At 53.3% G+C, this 21634-nt stretch overlaps 1 protein-coding gene across 6 annotated transcripts in view; it reads right to left on the bottom strand.

The window, feature by feature from the left end:
- STK33 (serine/threonine kinase 33) overlaps window positions 1-21634 on the bottom strand; it is a 1615433-nt gene that overhangs the window by 840364 nt on the left and 753435 nt on the right. For all 6 annotated transcript variants that reach the window (XM_069623713.1, XM_069623715.1, XM_069623714.1 and 3 more), the window contains one exon: window positions 3945-4032. In XM_069623713.1, coding sequence (XP_069479814.1) covers window positions 3945-4032 — 88 coding nt within the window. The remainder of the gene's footprint in view (window positions 1-3944; window positions 4033-21634) is intronic.

Genomic DNA, 21634 nt, shown 5'->3' with positions numbered 1-21634 from the left:
TCAGATCGTTGACATAGGATCCCCACCCAGTGAGTGAGGTGTCCGTCACTACTGTTATCTCTGGTCATGTTTGCTAAAAAATGTCTCGCTTCAGAATGTTGTCCTCACAGGCCCACCACAGGAGATCCTGCGTGACTCTGCTTGGCACCTTAAACTCTGACATCTTGCCTGAGAAATGAGACCACTGAGTCCTGAGGGCCCTTTAGAGGGATCCCATTCTCAGCTGAGTTTCTGGCACCAGAAGAAATGCAGGCTGCAATGAGGCCAAGCAACCTCAAAAAGTCAAAGGCCGGAAGACGCTGGGCACTCTGGAATTTGGAGACCATCTGCAGAATGTGTTGAATCCTCACCTTAGGTGGCGGGGCTTTTCCCAAGGATACATCCAGGACTGCTCCGATGAACTGGCGTCTTTGAGATGGTATCATGTGGGACTTCTTGTAATTGAGGGAGAAGCCCAGTCTGTGGACAGAGTGGCAGGTTATGCCGAGATATTCCAGCGCCTGTTCGGGAGAGCAAGCCCTGAACAGCCAATCGTTCAGGTAAGGGTAGATGTGAATCCCCCCATCTCCTGAGACTCGCGGCCACCACCGCCATCAACTTGGTGAAAACCTTTGGGGCAGAGGCCAGTCCGAATGGTATAACTCAAAACTGGTAATGAGAACTGCCAACAGCAAACCTCAAGTACTTTCTGTGCTTCTGCATCCTTTAGGTCCAATGATACCATCCAATCCTGAAGCTGGAGGACCTGAAGAATCTGAGAAAGGGTAACATCTTGAACTTGTCCTTCTTGAGGAACTTGTTCATGCATCTGAAGTCCAAGATGGGTCTCAATCCTCTGTCCTTCTTGGGGATTAGGAAATAAGGGGAGTACTACCCTTTGTTCCGCTCCGTTACAGGTACTGGTTATATTGCACCTTTCTCTAGTAGGCTCAAAATTACCTGCACAAGGAACGGATCCGGAACTTTGAACGAGTGGCTCCCCAGTGAATGGTCCAGAGGCCATTTTAGAAAGGGGAGGCAGTAACCTGGGCTACTGTTTTCAACGGCCACGCATCTGAATTAATACCACGCCATTCTTGCAGATGCTGTGAGAGTGTGCCTCCCACCGGGGTCTTGTGGGTTAAGGCCTCAGAGAGGTTTTGCAGCGGCTGATGGTAAAGTAGCCGTTGCATGGGTGGACTTGGCATCCCTCCCTCATCCACCACGAGGGAATTTCTTTGGCCCCTTTGACTAGCCCGTCCTCTCACCCTTACAACTGAAGAGAAGTAGCAAATGGACCTATCCCTCCAAGATGATCAACTGGGGTGAGATGGTAGTGGCTGTCTGATAACAGCACCAAGGGATTTGGCTGCCGCCTTTGAGGTCTGCAGCTTCTCCCGGCTTTCGTCAGCCTTGCTGCCAAACAGATGAGTGCCATGAAAGGGCATGTTAAGGAGTCTAGCCTGCACGTCCAGTGCAAATCCCGACTTCCTCAACCACGTAAACCTGTGCATCACAGTGCTCACTGCCATGGCTCTACTAATGCTACCAGCAGAGTCCCATCCTGATTGCAAAGACTCACACATATCCTCCTTTCTGTCTTTAACAATATTCAGGAAGCCGTCTCTTTCGGGAATGTGATCAGCCGCCATAGATATGCAGTCCCACAGGGTGAGTGTAAATTTTGCTAGGGCGGAAATGGCATTTGCAGACTTAAGAGCCATGCTTCCTGGCAGAAAACCCCTTCCTTGCCCACGTGTCAAAATATTGATCGTCCCTATCAGGTGGGATGGTTGGGTATGCACTCTGTTTGGATGTAGACGTTGCTGCCTGAACTACCAGACTTTCTGGTGTAGGGTGCTTCAACAAGTAGATGGGGTCGCTACTCAAAGGCCTGTACTTTTTGGTGAAATTCTTATTCACTACAGGACTTGGCTCAGGAGCCTTCCAATTCGCCTTAACCCTTTTATGGAGGGCAAGATGAAAAGGAAGTACAGGATCCTTTGAGAATGTTGGGTCATCTTGCTCAAATGGAGGAGCAGGTCTGCCCCATCCCAGAAAATCAATGACTCTGGTCATAGGTTGCCTGTAAGAGGCATCTGCATGGTCTGGTCTGCCAAACTCAAGTTCTGGGGAGGTGTCAATACCCCTTGCAGACTGAAGGTTTTCATACAAGTCTCTTAACATAGATTCTTCTGAAATAAGGGCTTCAGGGACATTGAGAGTGCCAAACTCCAAACCAAAAGGTGGGGTGTCTTGGTCCGATTGGTTTGTGCTCCTCATAAATCGAGGATAAGGATTTGAAGAAATCCTTTCTAGGCCAGGGTTTATAGGATGTTGCCACTTCTTTAGTGGGTAAGGGCAAAGATGGCTTTGAGTCCAAAGACGTTGATGATTTTGTTGCCAATTGCATTGATGGTTTTGACACCGAAGGCGTTGAGGGCTTTGACTCCACATCGTCGATGACTTCGACATCGATGGAGCAGATTTCTTTGCCCACTTATGCACCACCTGAGCCCTTGCGTCCTGAGCTTGAGGACGTGCAGGATTTAGCCTTAACCCTATGTTTGTTGGCTTTATGCAGCGCGATAGGAGCATGGCTTTCTTCTTTTTCTTTCGATGGGGAGAGGGCCTCCTTCTCAAAAATTGTTAGCATGTTCTGCCTGAACTCCTCCCATTGTGCAGGAGTCAAAGATTTTGTTGGACCTGCTCGATCTTCTCCTTCGAGGAGAGTGGCCTCTTAACTCGCCGGTTGATCGTTTCTTTGACAGTGTCGTCAAAGGGGATTAGTAGGGGTCTTACCCGCCTCTAATTTCCCTTTACGATCCTTCAGAGCCTTACCGGTCATGGACTGACAGGGCCCACAGTCCGCCATCCTGTGCTCCACGCCAAGGCACCACGGACAAAACCGATGAGGGTCAGTTAGTGACATTTTGGCACTGCAGTCGTGATACTTTTTGAACCCGGTCTTCGGGGTTGACAGGGGTCGATGAGGAGGCCCTCATCTCGATGATAGTGTCTGTCATTAAGGTTTGCAATGCCCCAACAACCTCCTTTCATAAAATATCTTCTACATCAAAATACATGTCTAATGTATTATACCCTGTCTACATTTGAGCCACCCAAGACTGACACATTGGTCTTTTTTTTTTAAAAGTTGGCTTCAGTTCTATTGACGTCAATGTTAAATGCATAGTTTGAGGTTGCCTCATCCTCCTTTCCACTGTCAAAAACCTTCATCCGTTTGTTTTCTTGTAGATGTTGTAATAGAGGTGCCGTTCTAACATGTGATACTGTCAGTGGATGGCCAAGGAGTGTTCTGCCTTTACGCTCAATGCACCCGCGGCCAAATATTATTTCCCTCTGTCTGCTACACAAAATGACTGATTCGGGGGTTTAGCGTGTCCCTGAAGTGCATCGGCACAGCATCTGGAAGACTGGATTACTTCACAACAGTTCTTTTCAGATGGGCTTCTGAAAATGTTTTTTTAATTATCAAGCTGCTCTTACATGTGTGAAAGTTACTGCTAAATAAGTATTTACTTTCATGTAAGCGTAGTTCTTCAGTATTGTTCTATTTATACATATAGATACAACCATGAGCATACCAGAGGACATGTCCTTGCCATGGTATTACAAGCAGTGTGTGTTAGGATAATCTAAAGAAAGCAGTCATGGAGAGGTATAGATTGCCAACACTACCTAGGTAGGTGTAGGCTAGAGCAGTCCACGTTACAGTGGCACACACCCATTTGCATACAAAAAGTGTTTTATGTATAGAAAAATGCTGTTTTTCTTGTAAATATTTATTTTATGGGGATTTCCAGCATGATGGATGGAATTATTTGCAGAATGAGAATCTATAAAAGGCAGCATTACCTACCAGAAACATACACTTACAGACAAGTGAAACATGTGTACACCATATTTGCCATGAAATAAACAAAATATATTGCTGTCCTTACCCATGTAGATAGGTGTACCACAAGTAGATTGTAACATATTCTCACTGCCAACACCACCCTTTTGAACGGCCAACCCAAAATCAGTTACCTACAAAAAATAGAAAGTGCATCAAAACCCATCACATTACGTACTGCAATATTTCTCTTTTGTCTTTGTTCATGTTTATTGTCTTTCGTAATAAGCGGTATAGTGCTGTTATCGGTACATGTAACAGTGTGCCATAATTTCTAATTGCTTGTAGAAAACCAATAAAAAGAAATTTGGGGGGAAAAAAAAGCATGAACAAACAAAACCCATTCAAAATAAGAATATATCAACACTGCATGTAATGTGTATGGTTGATCATAAGGAAATATCTCAACACTCAAATCAAATAATCTCTAAGGGACTGCCAACATACTGTGAGTGGAAAGCCTCGAGTTGCAGTTCCTTTGCATTTGTATTCTTCTTATATGTGGGTAATAAGGTGGTCAAACAAACAGAAGCAATGCAGAGCAGAGTCCTTAATTAGGTCTAACCATACACAGCTTCAGCAGGTACTTGCCCGATGGACCGTGCTGCCAATCGCATTCTGTGTGCTGCACGTCCCTGTGCATGATGGTGATAGCTTTATTATAGGATCTGCCATTTTCTAGAAGCATTAGCTGCTGTCTAAGTTGGGGAGAGAGTTGTAGAATGAGGGCTGTAAAATAACTCCTTTTGCCTACCCTGATTAGCTCATGGATCTTTGTTTCCAGTTATGTTCTGTATTTACAACATACCTCTCATTTTCAATCTAGTGATACAATTGCAGACATTCCCAATTCATCATGGCCACCACCGTTCTTGTGGTTTGTGCCTTAAAATACATAATAATGTAGCTCCACAATCATTCATAGCTGTCGCTGGCTGAAGCCTGATAGTACTGACTGTAAGAATAATTATGATATCCGTTTTAAAAAGATATAAATGTTTTGGGGGGTGAGGGAATTTGAGGCAAAGACTTTTGATTTTTGGGACTAGGGATCAGGCTGCATGTATGAGCTGCTGAGTGCTTAAAAAAAGGATGAAAATGATATTCCTATTGCTTTGGTCACTTTTAATACATGGTTATTAACATTTGGTGCACATTGCGGAAGTGCATTTGCAAGTGCTGTTTGGCTGTCCCTGGCTGACCATTGAACAGTAATTGGCCTTTCTAAGCATGTTTTGCTATTTTGTGGACAACTAACTTGGCCCCGCTCCCTGATCCCAGAAGCGCCTACATGTGCAGAGATCACATGCACCTGTGCACGCCCATTGCAAGTGCTGTTAGGCTGTGGGCCCTGACCCAGTGTAGCTGTAGGTGCCTTATATCTCACTGCCTAATAGCCCTGACAGCTATCAGGCGCTTAGTCACAGAGCGCACTTACCACTTTCCCAATTTGCTATTCCCCTCCATCTGCCTATGCCCCACGTTAACGAGATGCCTAAACAAGAATTTCCGGGAATGACAGCTTCAGAAGCTTCAAAAGCAAACCATATCACTGCGCCCCTTGAACCAACAGATGAAAATGTTCAGCGGGAAATGTGCATTTGAGTCTGAAGTAGCACGCCAAACCAATCATCGTGCTAGTCGAGCGTGTACACAAAAAATGATTAGCAAACCTGGTCAATTCCAAGAGCCAGTTAGGAAAAACCTCAGGATTACGAAGTATTATCCAAAAAAACTACCGAACTCCCATAGACCTAAATGCAATTGAAAAGCAGCAAGCTGATCACAAACTTACCATTGACCTAACTGAGACGCTCCCTGCATGAGTTCCAACTTATTGACAATGAATTATCTGTGCAGAGAAAGAGCTCGAAAGCAGCCAAGCTAATTGACCTTGGTGTTGTCTTTAATCTCGACACTGATCTAACTACATTGCCCACAGAAAAGATTGCGATATCCGTTTCTGATACTATCAGGCCGATTCATGGAATAAATGTGCGCCGAAAATCCCGGCGCAGAGGGGCCAATACGTGCGCTGCGCCGAAAATAAGCGAAAAGCGCAGGGAAACCAGCGCACGTCGATTCATGGAAGTCCGTGCGCAAGAAAAGCAGAGGACGTGCGCTGAAAAAGCGCGCGGCGCAGGCCGGCGCACAGGTCAACCAACGTCGTGCGCCACTGCGCTATCACTCCGAGCGCAGCGCACAGCTCTAAAGTAGGCGGAACACAGGGCGGGACATTCGGAATGGGGAATAAAATGGGGCACAACACTCGGAATGGGGAAGAATGTGGGCGGCACGGGGAAAGTATAGGAGGCAAGTGCGCGGAACGCCCACACGCTCGCATACAACACGTATTCATGGAATAGAATAGGGCAAAAAAGCGCACGCTCAAAGCAGCGCACAGGCACAAACAGGCACAAACACGACCGCCACAAGAAAGCAGGCGGTAGCGTCTCTGCGCCTGCAAGAAATGTGCGCTAAAAGGTGCGCCAACAAATAGCACCTATATCCAGACATGATCAATGTCCAATACTGTGGCCCTCCAGGACAAATGACGTACAAAGGGGTACCCACAAACACAGACACGGGCTGAGAGAAAAAATAAACGTGTGCGTGCATACCGGGGTGCGCGGGAAGTTGCACACGCGATATGGCCGGGTACGTGGATTACAGGGGTGCGCGGGAAGTTCCACACGCGATTAGTCAGGGTACGTGGATTGCAGGGGTGCGCGGGAAGTACCACACGCGATATGGCAGGGTACGTGGATTTCAGGGGTGCGCGGGAAGTTCCACACGCGATATGGCCGGGTACGTGGATTTCAGGGGTGCGCGGGAAGTTCCACACGCGATATGGCCGGGTACGTGGATTTCAGGGGTGCGCGGGTAGTTCCACACGCGATATGGCCGGGTATGTGGATTTCAGGGGTGCGCGGGAAGTTCCACACGCGATATGGCCGGGTACGTGGATTTCAGGGGTGCGCGGGAAGTACCACACGCGATATGGCCGGGTACGTGGATTGCAGGGGTGCGCGGGAAGTTCCACACGCGATATGGCCGGGTACGTGGATTTCAGGGGTGCGCGGGAAGTTCCACACGCGATATGGCCGGGTACGTGGATTTCAGGGGTGCGCGGGAAGTTCCACACGCGATATGGCCGGGTACGTGGATTTCAGGGGTGCGCGGGAAGTTCCACACGCGATATGGCCGGGTACGTGGATTTCAGGGGTGCGCGGGAAGTTCCACACGCGATATGGCCGGGTACGTGGATTGCAGGGGTGCGCGGGAAGTTCCACACGCGATATGGCCGGGTACGTGGATTTCAGGGCTGCGCGGGAAGTTCCACACGCGATATGGCCGGGTACGTGGATTTCAGGGGTGCGCGGGAAGTTCCACACGCGATATGGCCGGGTACGTGGATTTCAGGGGTGCGCGGGAAGTTCCACACGCGATATGGCCGGGTACGTGGATTGCAGGGGTGCGCGGGAAGTTCCACACGCGATATGGCCGGGTACGTTGATTTCAGGGGTGCGCGGGAAGTTCCACACGCGATATGGCCGGGTACGTGGATTTCAGGGGTGCGCGGGAAGTTCCACACGCGATATGGCTGTGTGCTCCCAGGCATTACCTGTACACCCTCCACGGCCCCTGCAGGCAGCACACACCACAGGGAACTACCCTGCACACCTGCTCATGTCTCCCACCACCCCCACCCCCCATCCACCAGGGACACCCTCCACCAGGCCCCCACCCATGTCTCCCACCACCCCCACCCCCCATCCACCAGGGACACCCTCCACCAGGCCCCCACCCATGTCTCCCACCACCCCCAGCACTGTGGGGAACCTGCCAGCAGGCCCCCACCCATGTCCAACCCATGTCTCCCACCACCCCCACCCCCAGCACTGTGGGGAACCTGCCAGCAGGCCCCCACCCATGTCCAACCCATGTCTCCCACCACCCCCACCCCCAGCACTGTGGGGAACCTGCCAGCAGGCCCCCACCCATGTCCAACCCATGTCTCCCACCACCCCCACCCCCCATCCACCAGGGACACCCTCTACCAGGCCCCCACCCATGTCTCCCACCACCCCCAGCACTGTGGGGAACCTGCCAGCAGGCCCCCACCCATGTCCAACCCATGTCTCCCACCACCCCCACCCCCAGCACTGTGGGGAACCTGCCAGCAGGCCCCCACCCATGTCCAACCCATGTCTCCCACCACCCCCACCCCCAGCACTGTGGGGAACCTGCCAGCAGGCCCCCACCCATGTCCAACCCATGTCTCCCACCACCCCCACCCCCAGCACTGTGGGGAACCTGCCAGCAGGCCCCCACCCATGTCCAACCCATGTCTCCCACCACCCCCACCCCCCATCCACCAGGGACACCCTCTACCAGGCCCCCACCCATGTCTCCCACCACCCCCAGCACTGTGGGGAACCTGCCAGCAGGCCCCCACCCATGTCCAACCCATGTCTCCCACCACCCCCACCCCCAGCACTGTTGGGAACCTGCCAGCAGGCCCCCACCCATGTCCAACCCATGTCTCCCACCACCCCCACCCCCAGCACTGTGGGGAACCTGCCAGCAGGCCCCCACCCATGTCCAACCCATGTCTCCCACCACCCCCACCCCCAGCACTGTGGGGAACCTGCCAGCAGGCCCCCACCCATGTCCAACCCATGTCTCCCACCACCCCCACCCCCCATCCACCAGGGACACCCTCTACCAGGCCCCCACCCATGTCTCCCACCACCCCCAGCACTGTGGGGAACCTGCCAGCAGGCCCCCACCCATGTCCCCCTGGCCCCAGGTCCTGACGATACACAATCATGGCAGTAATGGCCAGCATACCCAGCACAAACACCCAGGCAAGGATTGCATGCACCCACATAGTGAATGCAATCACATGACACAACCCCAAAGGCAAGTATGCAAAAGAACACATGTCTGTCACACACACATACACAATGGGTGCAAGTGAATGTCAAAACCCATATCATGACATGTAAGAAACCAAAGAGAAAATAACACAAGTGTAAGATAATATAAAAATGTATTAAAAACACAAATCAAGTAAACCAATAAAACATACAACTATGTGGCAAAGTAAATAAAAGGTCCATGTCCGATAACAAAAATGATAAACCAAAAAACAAAGGATTAAAAAATCAATATAATTTGTCCAAAGCAAAACCATGTAGTAGGAAATCAAAGAAAAACCATTACGTCATGGTGTAAACAATAAAAAAATCAAAAAATGTATCTCCCAAAATAAAACAATATATACAGGAATGTTCCAGGGTCCATGAGCCCAACAGCACAAATGAAACCTAATACTAACTAATAAAATAAATATGTACAAAAAAGTGGCCATTGTCCGAGCGGTCCAAAATAATAAAAATAAATAAAGGAAACCTAGCACTAACTAACTAAAAAACTATATACAAAGGCAGCGGGCTAGTCCTGCGGCTCACTTGGTGATGCTGGCCAGGGCATCCTCGAACTCCATGTCAATGTCCTGGAGGCGGGACTCTGTCCTGGCCCCGAGGTCTCGCAGGGACAACCCCCCATGTGCTCACCAAAATCCCTGCGAGCCTCCTCGAGGCACTCAGCCCGCCTCAATGCCCGATGCATGGAGATCTCCGCCCTGGCCATGGCGAGCCGCTCCTCTTCCGCCCGCTGCCGCTCCGCACCTATCCGCTGGCCAAACTCCTCCCACACGGAACACACCGCCATGCCAGGGTTGCCCTGCCCTCCGGCCGATGCCTGCCCCTCTGATCTTGATGGCCCTGAGCCATGATGCCTCCCACGTCGAGCCCGCTGCTGCCTCCGACGCCACTGCCTCTGCCAGCACGACGGCATCCAGGCTGATGGTAACCACCGACGCCGTCGTGCACGTGCCCTGCCCGATGATGCCGGCACATCTTCCATCTGCTGGGGTCCACTTGCTGTGTCGTCCACCCCTGCTGGACCTCCGACTCCCAACTGTGGCAGGGATGGGATCCCCACCGAGCTGGCTGCATTGGTCGGGGCAGGTCCACAGGGGGCCATGGTGGCATCTGGGCCGGAAGACGGCAAGGAGAACGACCGTTGGATAGCCTGCACAGAGGAGGAGAGGGCCGTCAGATTGGCCAACACATGCAGGAACCCCCCGAACATGGCCGATCCCAATTGGGCCACGTCGGCACGGTGCACTTCGTGATGACGTGCGTGCTCCTCCCGGGAAGCACGCACGTCATCACGAATCACAGCCGTGCGCATCGCGACCCCAATCAGGACCTGCTCCACGCGGCCAGGGGTTCCCACGGCCGCAGGTGGAGGGGAGTCAGTTGACATGGACATCCCCACTACCTGCGGACGGGCCTGGGACGGGGCATCCCTGCTGGTGCATGGTGGTGCACTCACAGGGTCAGGGACAGCGACATGCACAGGCACCTCCACGGTGACCTGTGCTGCCTCCTGCCCCTGGCCCTGGACTGCACCACTTGCACCAGCAGGGATGCTCCCACCAGGCCCCATGTGTGCACCAGTGTCGGCCTCCTCCTCCTCTGTGCAAACCACCAACCTGGATGGCTCCTCACCGTCTCCCGCCGTAGCAGGCCCCTGTGGGGGCTCACCCACCCCTTCCGCTGCAGCCGTGGGGGCATCCCCGCCGCCTTGCTCCACAGCGCCGTCTCCGCCCTCTTCTTCACTAGCCGCTGCGTAGAGGGAGACAAAGGACACAAGCATCAGGCTACTGTAAAATGGTCCCCTAGACAGGAAGCAATAGCAGATGAGCACCCCTGTCAAAGTACACTTCCATCATGTCCCTCCACAACACATGGGTCAGTCCAGGCAAAACACACACAGTAACAGGCATGGTGCATGCCATGCACATTTCCATGCATGTCCAATTGACTCTTGAAACATTCAATGATATGTGACTCACATGCATCATGGCTCATGCCTATCACATGCACACACTTCACCTCAGTCACATCCATCTGGCCCCAAACACAACGAACACAGGCGAAACAAGGGTTAGTTGGGTGCGTCACAGAATCTGTGCATTGTCACACACATGTGTCATGCATCCATGGCATGCACAAGTCACAGACACGCAGGTCAGGCACACAGACATGGCTACCATATATGTACCTGGCATCAGCACCCATCCTTCACCCCCATCCATGTCCAGGTACAGAGACTGGCATGCTCTCATGTCCTAAATCTGCATAGGGCTCCCCATGCCACATTTCAACACTTGCAACAACCATGTGGGTCACACATCACTGGTCGCACATGCATTACCATGATGTCCCTGCACACATACATGCATACATGGCCCATGGCACACATACAGGCAAGTATCATAGAACCAGCACACCGCAACATGCCCTGTCTCACACAGTAATGCTTGCACACTTACCGCTCAACTCCAGACGGGCCTCCCTCTCAAGGACCTGGGCGTGGAGCGCTGGGCGTACGCGTTCCAGGACCCTCTTCTGGATGGAACTCATGCGGCCCCGGCCCCCCTCCACGAGGCGCCGGGCCTTCACAAGGGTCCTGGACCTCAAGTCCTCCCAGCGCTTCTTGATCTTCTGGACGTTGCGGGTTGCCACCCCCTCCGCGTTGATGGCAACCACACAGTCGGCCCAGATCCTCTCCCGTCCTTCCTTGCTGGCGCGGGACGATCCAAAGAGGGCATCATACTGCCCCAGGACATGCTCCACCAGGACACCAACTTCGGTGGCAGTGAAGCTGGTGCCCCTCTGCCCCTCTGGCCTGGGGTTGCCACTGGTGCCAGATGTCGAAGTGCCCGACATGGCAACCCCAGAGGCAGGTGTGGGTGGGCAACTGGGTCCTGGGGCTGGGCTGTGGAGCGATGTAATCCCAGTTGGGAGTCTTCAGTTCCAGCAGGGGTGGACACAGCAACTGGACCCCTGCAGATGGCTGATGTGCAGGCACCAAATGGCAGGGCACGGTGGCAGCAGGCAGGCAGGCAGGCAGCAGCAGATAGCACGTGGGAGGCTGCTCAGGGCACTGGGGGGGCAGTAACTCGGCCTTCTGGGCAGGAGCGTGGTGTTCCGTGTGTTTTCGGGTGGCCAGCTTGATACGGAGTGATTTGGCACGTGAAATTCCTGCACGTCAGCGTGAAATCCGAGGAAAGGCCCTTAGCGCGTAAGTGCATCAGCACGCATACGCGATTCTATTGGACCAGAGTCCCTCACCGCGTAAGCGCGTCTGACGTGATCCGCACGGGCGTTCCCCACTCAGCACGTGATGACGGAGCACACGTGGAAATACTGCACGTCAGAGTGTCATCGCGTGTAATTGGCCAAAAGTGCGCGTACACGCGATTGGCCAATGTACGTGTATTACATCGCGTGTAATTGGCCAAAAGTGCGCGTACACGCGATTGGCCAATGTACGTGTATTACATCGCGTGTAATTGGCCAAAAGTGCGCGTACACGCGATTGGCCTATGTACGTGTATTACATCGCGTGTAATTGGCCAAAAGTGCGCGTACACGCGATTGGCCTATGTACGTGTATTACAGGGGTGCGCGGGCACTTACACACGCAAGTACGTCAGCGCACCTGTATGCCTGCTGCGTGGGAATTTCCACACGCTATTGGAGTGGGAACTAGATTCCAGGGGTGCGAGGGTCACACGCTCGCCTAGAACACGCGCAAGGCATTAATTTGCGCACTTATCAATAAACAAGCCAGATGCCAGGATGAACATACCGTTCCTAGCAGCAGTGGCAGTGGGCTACCAAAGGAGGAGGAGGAGGAGGAGAGTCAGGGCCAGAATATTCACACCCAGAACCAGCCTATTCGGGATGCCTGATGACCAGGTGTATGGGAGGTACAGGTTTCCAGCACACATCATACTGGACCTGGTCAGTGAGTGGGAGGATGACCTCACATCACCCACCCTGTGCTCCCAAGCACTCAGCCCCCTGCAGAAGGTCCTGAATGTACTGCACTTCTTGGCCACTGGATCCTTTCAGCGGACAAGTGCCATAGTGGGTGGTGTGTCACAGGCCACGCAGTCACGCTGCCTACACCAGGTCTTGAACATCATCACTGCACGGCCATCAGTCCGCAGGCACATATATCTCCCCAGGACTCATGCAGAAAGGCGGACGTGCATCCAGGAATTCTATGGTGTGGCTCAATTCCCCAAAGTGCTTGGTGCAATTGACTGCACACATGTGGCTCTACGTCCACCCAGGGCAACAGAGCACATCTATAGAAACCGCAAGCACTGGCATTCCATCAACGTGCAAGTTGTATGCAATGCCAAGGGAATAATCACATCAGTATATGCCAACTATCCCGGGTCCACCCACGACAGCTTCATCTACAGAATGTCTACACTATGCCGGGACCTGGAGGCTGGCCAGCATGGAGATACATGGCTGCTTGGTGAGCATGAATGCCACTGCACATGCATGCATGTCAGATACTGGGTCATGACACAACACCACTAATGATACCCATCACCACCTCCGCAGGGGACAGTGCCTACCCTATCAGCCCCCACATGATGACCCCAATCCGGAACCCCACCACGCCACCCGAGGTAAGGTACAACACAGCCCACATTGCAACACGGGGCATAGTGGAGCGCACATTCGGAGTGCTGAAGTCACGCTTTCGCTCCCTTGACCGTTCTGGCGGGCAGCTGTTATATGCTCCCCGAATAGTGTGCAGGATCATAGTGGCAGCATGTGTCCTGCACAACGTTGCAACACGCCGGGGCCTGCCCGTGGACATGGTGGTGCCCCCACATCCACAACCACATGCACGCCCGCTGCGCATGGGAGGGGAAAGGGCACGGGGGGGTGGCAGCCCGTACGCAACTGGTGGACAACTTCTTCACCTAGGAATCACAGTGCTGGCTAGTGCACACTGCTCTGGCACATACCATCTGACAATCAATGATGACACTACCTGACAATGTCACAAAATTACTCGACAATAAACTGTCAGATACACATCAGCCTGAGATTGTTAACATGGAAGTGTCACTATGTGTGCACCCCTACCTACACATACACCAGCAATGCATCACAACGAGAAGACACAACTCCATCAATCAAATATGCATTGCCACAGGCGATTCACTACATGACAACATTGCCATGTCACCCATTCCCTTCACAGTCCCGCCACTGAGGACACCATGTCATGGTATGTGAGAGCAAACAAACTGGCCATCACAACATGACACCGGTGTCACAAATAGCAGTGCCCCAAATGGAACATAGCCGCACTTGAACAGCTAACCGCGCTGGAGCCACTACTACACACCTGTGTAAGAGTAATTTCAATCAAATTACACACCAACCCACCTTGAAGCCCACCCAAACAAGACACAATGCATGTAATCAATGGTAGTCTCATTACCTGATTCTGCTGGTATGTCCTCACCGTCCAGATGTACAGTGATGGCGCCACGCAAAAGTGTCAGTGCACATCTACCGACATGTAGTCTGACTCCAGAGAGTATGCCCGTGTGAAGAACTGTGTGAAATACCTGCAAAACATGAGCAACATATGTAAGTAGAGGCACATATCAAACCATCATGCATAGTTAGGTGCAACAACAATGTACACTATGAATGTCTACACAGTATTGACTATGGACTGGCCAACAGCTCATGGGAGTCCAATGTCACCGTGTAATTTGCTGTCACTTGGGCACACCCTTTGCAAGCCCATGTAAACGGAAGCAGGAGGGGTGTGGATGTCTGCTACCCAAGCATCTAAACCAAACTCAGGACAAGCCTGCATGTGCCCAGCCACAATACAGTGTATGCCCAGGTACCCACACAAGGCAACACTCTTGGAAAAGGAAAAAGAAAATTGAGAAAAAATGGCCATGAAAGGGCCGGCGGGGGGGGGGGGGGGGCCACCTATGAGGTCCGAGGACAGGATGCACGCCACAATCCACCTGTGTGGATCATGGGAAACTAAAACACCCCATAGGCTCGTGGCCCACACGGCTACTCTGTTGTGGGAGATGAGTCGCTATCGCTCTGGCCAGACCCTGCAGCTGACTCAGGAGGTGGGGGAGCTGCCTCAGAAGATGGTGTGACAATGGGAGGCAGCCCACGCAAAGCACGAGTTTGCTCCTCCATGGCTGCAAGCAGGCGGGTCTGGTAGTTCTGGTTCTGGGTTATAATCATGCGGAGGTCCCCATGCAGTAACTCCCGGGATGACCTGACCTCCGCACGAGTTGCCTGCATCTCGGCCGAGAGCGTCCGTGTCAGACGCTCCAGCTGCTCCTCTGTCCTTCTATGGGATGAAGCCTCAAGCTCTAACAGGGTCGACCTGAGGTGACGGAATTCTTCCCTCAGGCCTTCCCTGTGGCGCTGGGACTCCATGGAAAGTGATTCCCGCAGAGTCGCCAGTGCCGCCCGCCTGTCCTTGTTGGACGCCAACATATCCTCCCTGTGTGCCTGGCTGATGGACTCTGTAGCCTGCTCCAGTCACTCCATCAGCCTTTCTGGGGGGACAATGGAAGTGGCCACCCTATCCATGGCCTGTGCAATCATCTCGGATGATGCTGCCTGTTGGTTGGCCATACCGTAGATGGATTGCTCCCAAGCGGTATTGCCAGGTGGCATACGGCCACCACGTTGACGGGCACCACACCTGCCTGGGGCAAGGCGGACTGCGCCTTGCTGTGCCGGCAAGGCCTCAGGCTGCAGGACTGCATTCCCTCTCTGATCTGCAGCCCCAGGAACAGTATCAGAGATTGTGTGGTGTGGCCCTGCATCCGTAACCACCGGAGGCTGAGCTGCCGACACTGACATCCCCATTGAGGGCAATGGCCCGGCTGCAGGTGGGTCGGACAGAGGAGATTCTCTCCCAAGAACACTCACCTGCGACTGCACATAGGTGTCATCCTCCGAGTCTACACCTGAATACTGCTCGGGGGAGGAACCCCCAGAGACACCCCTCGACAGCACGACCTGCAGCACTTGTGGGTTTTCACCCACAAACACACCACGTCCCTCACTTGTGGAAGGTCGGCCCGGGTTGCCCTCCTGGGACGGCTCAACCACCACATCCCCAGCATCAACAAGTGCTTCGTCCCCTGCAAAGACATGAAAGAGAAAAATGGAAACAGGCATTAGCACCATGGCATGCAACAAGGGCTGATGAACAACAGAGGCAGTAGTTCTACGACACATGTCCCACATGACTGGGAGACCTCCTATGCATTCACCATCACTGGGTCTGTAGGGGAGGCTCAGGGCATACAATGTACAGATTGGAGAGCAACGCCTGCTCACCATGCTGCCTAGCACTGCCATCACACATTGGCCGGTGATTGCCATGTCAAAGGCACATGCCATCACACACATGGCATGTGACATAGCCACCAAGTGAAGAGGGAGAGGAGGGCAACTTTTTTGGATTTCTACCACTCTGGTCCTGACATTGCATCATCACATCAATAAGTTGACATGTTGTACATGGATCTGCTAGTCCAAATTGGCCACGATGCACAGTGCCTTGTCTACATCAACAAAATGCAGTAAACAATGAGATTCCATTGTCCCCTCCCCATCACCTGTAAAGGAATCATATAGCATTCGTGAAGCACCGGTCCAGAAATGTATGAAGGTACAGCGGAGCACTGAGGGGTGGTGGGGCAGTAGGGGATGCCAGTCAACAATCCTACTGGTGCTGGTGTCATTCATGTCACGCAAGTGCAGGGGTGGCTGGCACAATGATGTGCAAGGGGAAGTGGCGGCTGGAAGTGCTGTACAAGGTAAGTAGGACTTAACGTCAAGGGCAGATGGTGTTAGGCGCAGACAAGTGCTGGGGGGGGTGGCCTATAGGGGTACAGAGACAATCATGCAGTGCTGTGGGCTCGGAGGGGACAGGGGAGGTACACACTGCATCTGGCTCGGCAAGGTCCTTGCAGATTTCTATCTGTCCTGCAGAGTTGTCACATGCCGCAGATATGTGCCCTTGGATTGGGGATCTCATCTTGGTGAGAAGGGTGAGGCGCTATTGCCTTTGGAGCATGTGGCAGGCCAGTTTGCCAGAGGATGAGCATGATGCAGGACATTCCCTCTCTGCCACCCGGCACCTGTGGTCTGGGTTCACATGATCCGAGTCATGCCAGGACTCTGCATTGGCATGGGGCTTCAGACAGGTGGTCATGACCGTGGCAAAGACATCCAGTGTACCTGACATAGAGTGGAGCATGGAGTGGGCCCTGTCAGGATGGGAGTGAGCCTAAGGGGGAGCTGGATGGGGGGGAGATTTTGGCAGCATGAGCCTCGACTGACACACACTTCATGGGTTGGAATACCAAGAAGGTGTGTGACAGTGGTGAGGGTGGCTTTGCCTGTGGTGTGGTGAGGGTGAGCTGGGAGGAGAGGAGAATGTGATCACTCCAGGAGAGAGGAGTGCAGAGATGGACGGAGAGGGGAAAGTCAGATGAGATCAGAGCATCAAGAGTGTGCCCTGCAGAATGAGTAGGGACAGACGGGAGTCTAGAGGGTGAGAGGGAGTTGCTGAGGTCACAGAAAGGTCACGTGGGGGGGTCAACAAGCATGCAGGTGGATGCGTACAGCAACAAGGAAGAGGATTTCTGTGTCTGGGGACATGAGTGAGGAGGAGAGGTGAGGACACTCAGAAAGGAAGTAGTACATTTGACCAGTTTTCCCAGACACAGTACGCACAGTTTGTGAATGTCAAGGTGTGGTAGAGAGAGACGTCACACAAGCCATTCCAGAGTGGAGTAGGTCTAAGTAGGAGTGACAGTGGCAGGAATACCCTCAGGGAAGCCAAGGGCACACCCCCCCTGCACAGTAGTGGCGGGCAAAGGAGAGGGTCTCCTGAACATCAGGTAGGAGTGTGTGAAGGATGCAGACAGAGCTGGCCGTCAGACATGTTTCCATGAGACCAAGGATGTCAAGGTGCATAACCTCATGTAAGTGACAGATATCGGAGGAATGCCTGATGCAGCCGCAGTGAAAGGAGTGTAATTGTGGAGGAGGTTGACAGCCTTGGAGGACTTACGGGGAGTGCTAGAGATCAGAGGTGCAGCATGTGTAGGAGTTGGAGTGGGAGGCGGAGAAGGATCATGGGAGGGTGCAGGGAGGCAGTGCAGGATTGATGAGGAGAGAGGAGGGGGGACAGCAGGAGAGGTAAGGAAGTTGATGAGATGTGGCTAGCATTTCTCAAGGAGAATGAGGTTGGCCTAAGGGCCTTGGACTGAGATGCTCCCATTACCATGCACATCAATTGTGGCCTCTGAGGGTTGGAAGGTGGCCAGGAGTACACCCCAACGGGTCCCACCATTGATGGTGGAAGAGGAGCAAGGAGAGAGGACAGGGACCATGTGAAGGGTCTATGGGACAGGCAAAGGCATGTATGAGCAGATGTCAGTGAGAGTTGGCTTTGAGTAGGCTCAGATGCACTTGTCAGCAATAGGGTGGGTCGCATTGGAGGGCAGGGTGCCCTCATTTGACTGTTAGCAAGCAGGTGTCGTGAGTAGGGCACGATGGTCTGAACTGTAGAAGTCAGGGAAGATAGACCATGAAGAGCAGCATGGAGTGTGAGGGAATGGGGCTCGAAACCAGACGGTACCAAAGCACACAGGTAGGAGGTGGATGTCAAGGCAACATCCACAGTATGACAGCATGTTGGTAGGCATTTATATACAGAGGACGCATTAGCATGTGGTATCATTGCATGTCAGGCATGTGAAGATGAAACTTGATTGGCTGGGGGAAAGTATAGGAATGGTATGTAAGACATCAGATGAATAGACAGGGGAGTATGAGCAACAATGTAGTGACAAAATGACAATTCAAGGGCAACTTCCATGGTGTAGGGCCATATGTGCACTGTTGCCAGTTGGGATAGTGCTGTGGGCAGATGGTGTTGCACTGAACATACTGGATGAGGCACATGGGTGCCACTATCTACTCTGCCACACACCCCCTTGACAGGCACCCAACATGAATGCTTCACACACACACCATGCACATGGATAATACACACATGCATGTGCACTCACCGGATGATGCCTCGTAATCAGGGAGATCTCCCACACCTTGGAGTTGTCCCTCGGTGACGTAGGATCCAGCTACGGACTCGTGTGGTGTGAGTTCTATTTCCTGTGCTGGGGACCCACCTCCAGTCACCAAGGTTGCGGCATGACTTGAGGCCAGCTTATCCTTTGCCCTGCGCTTAAGGTCATTCCAGCGCTTCTGGCAATCACTAGCTGTGCGCCTCACTACTCCAAGGGCACTTATTCTGTCAGCAATGGTCTGCCAGTGTGCCTGGCGTCTGGCATGTGTGGTCTTGGACCCTGCAACGATGACCATTTCCCTATCATGATCTGACACATACTGAACAAGTGCATTCAGTTCGGCGTCTGTGAAGCTTGGCTTCCTTGATGGGCCGGACTGTGCAGCCGTGCCTGGGGTATCAGCCTCTGCCGGACGTGCACTCTTCCTCTTGCGCTTGGAAGGGGGTGGGGATCCAGAGTGTCCTACGCCGCTGTGGACACTAGGGGCAGGAGCCGTGGTGGACTCAGTACTGGGTGTGTGGGATTGCACACTCAGCATGGGAGTAGGTGCAGGCATTGGGGGTAGTGGGATGGGGTCAGGCCTGATCTGAGGTGCATGAACTAGGACCGACACAGTCTTGGCAGGGTGTATGAGAGGTGGGGTGGATGGAGCCACACCCTGGCTACGGGGGCCAGCAGATGACCTATCTGGCATAGATGCGCGTGCCCTGATGACACCAATGTGCACCGGTGCACGTGCAGTGGACCTGCTGACCTGGATGTCAGCGATGGGATCACCCTCGGACAGGTCTGCTGCCACAATGGGCTGGTCCAACAAGGGCTGATCAGGGTTGGTATCAGCCACATGACCCTCAACTGGGGGGAGGGGGGGCATGGGTGTCCCTGACTGGTCCTCCAGACTGGGGGGGACAGGGGCACCCTGCAAGTCACAACCACGTCCCCTAGTGGATCCTCCACGGCCACCACGTGTGGCTCGGCCACCTTTGCCACCCTTACGGCTTGCACGCCTCCCAACCATGGCACTGATGTTATTGTGCGTATGGGAGTCGGTGTGCACAATTGTCCTGGGCAATTGGGTGTCAAAGGGGTTGGGTACCAGATGGTATTCGTACCCTAGTGCAGTGGCAAGGCTATATGACACCCCTGGGGAAAGATGACGGGTCACGCAACGCACAGGCACCCCAGAAAAGTTAAGGAACGTGCACAATACCCCTCCTAGACCACGTGTGCTGATGGAAAACCCTGCACTACGCTGTGCCATCCAGTAACACAATGAACTTATGCGTGTCACACGCAGCCTAGAATGACCTCTGAAGGGGTAGGCTACACACGGGGCAAGCACAGAAGTTAGATACGTGCGTGACTCACCGTCTGCCAGGTAAAAGAGCGTGAAAAATGAGCGCGTTTGGTTGGCAACACCCCCGCCAAAAGAAGATGTGTACGCTGTCTGAGGAGACAGGACAACAGTAGAAGGGGACACTGTTTGAGGGAACAGGCCCAGGTAAACCAGTACAAGAGGAAAAAGAGAAAAAGCTGTCAGAGGTAACAGGGAGTACGAACTGGAAACGCCGTGAAGTAAATCGCGTGTGAAACGACAAGAAGTACAGAATTCACCCACTCGCTCTCCACGAAAAGCACGTACAAGGAAATGGTGTTCAACACTACCTTATATACAGGCCCACACGTACAGCGTCACTTACGGCGTGTACGTGCTTGGCCCATGTTCACCAATCACACGCTTTGTCACTTCTGCGTGTGGATCCTTTTTCACCAATCACACGCTTTGACACTCCTGCGTGTAGCTCACTTTTCTCCAATCACACGCTTTGTCACTCCTGCGTGTAGATCCATTTTCACCAATCACACGCTTTGTCACTCATGCGTGTAGATCCATTTTCACCAATCACACGCTTTGACACTGCACGTGCAGGTAACTATAGACGCACATATGCTGGTGACGGGTTTTCGCGCGATTCGCTGAGTGTGGGGTTTTCACGTGCAGATTCACTCCCTATCAGGCTGTCCACGCGTTCAAACACGAAAGACCACGCTCCTGGCCAGGAGGCAAAATTACAGTCCCCCAGAGCCCTGAGCACGCTCCCACCTGCCATCTGCTGCTGCCTGACTGCCTGCTGGCCACGTGCCCCACAGTGCTGGTGGGTGGGGGGGGTGGGAGACATGGGTGGGGGCCTGGTGGAGGGTGCCCCTGGTGGATGGGGGGTGGGGGTGGTGGGAGACATGGGTGGGGGCCTGGTGGAGGGTGCCCCTGGTGGATGGGGGTGCAGGGGGACATGATCAGGTGTGCAGGGTAGTCCCCTGTTTTGTGGGCTGCCTGCAGGGGCCGTGGAGGGTGTACAGGGTACACCTGTGAGGGCCCACCCAGCCTAATCGCGTGTGTAACTTCCCACGCACCCCTGTAATACACGTACCAAGCCAATTCGCGTGTGAGAATTCCCACGCACCCCTGAAATACACGTACCCTGCTGAAGTCGCGTGTAAAACTTCCCGCGCACCCCTGTAATACACGCGCCCAGCCTATTCGCGTGTGGAATTTCCCGCGCACCCCTGAAATACACGCGCACAGGCTATTCGCGTGTGACAATTCCTGCGCACCCCTGAAATACACGCGCCCAGGCTATTCGCGTGTGGAAATTCCCGCGCACCCCTGAAATACACGC

The sequence above is a fragment of the Ambystoma mexicanum genome, chromosome 11 (assembly GCF_040938575.1).
Source record: "Ambystoma mexicanum isolate Mex_15411 chromosome 11, UKY_AmexF1_1, whole genome shotgun sequence".
Lineage (NCBI taxonomy): Eukaryota > Metazoa > Chordata > Amphibia > Caudata > Ambystomatidae > Ambystoma > Ambystoma mexicanum.
The sequence above is the reverse complement of the archived record's forward strand: the minus strand, read 5'-3'. Positions and strand labels throughout refer to the sequence as shown.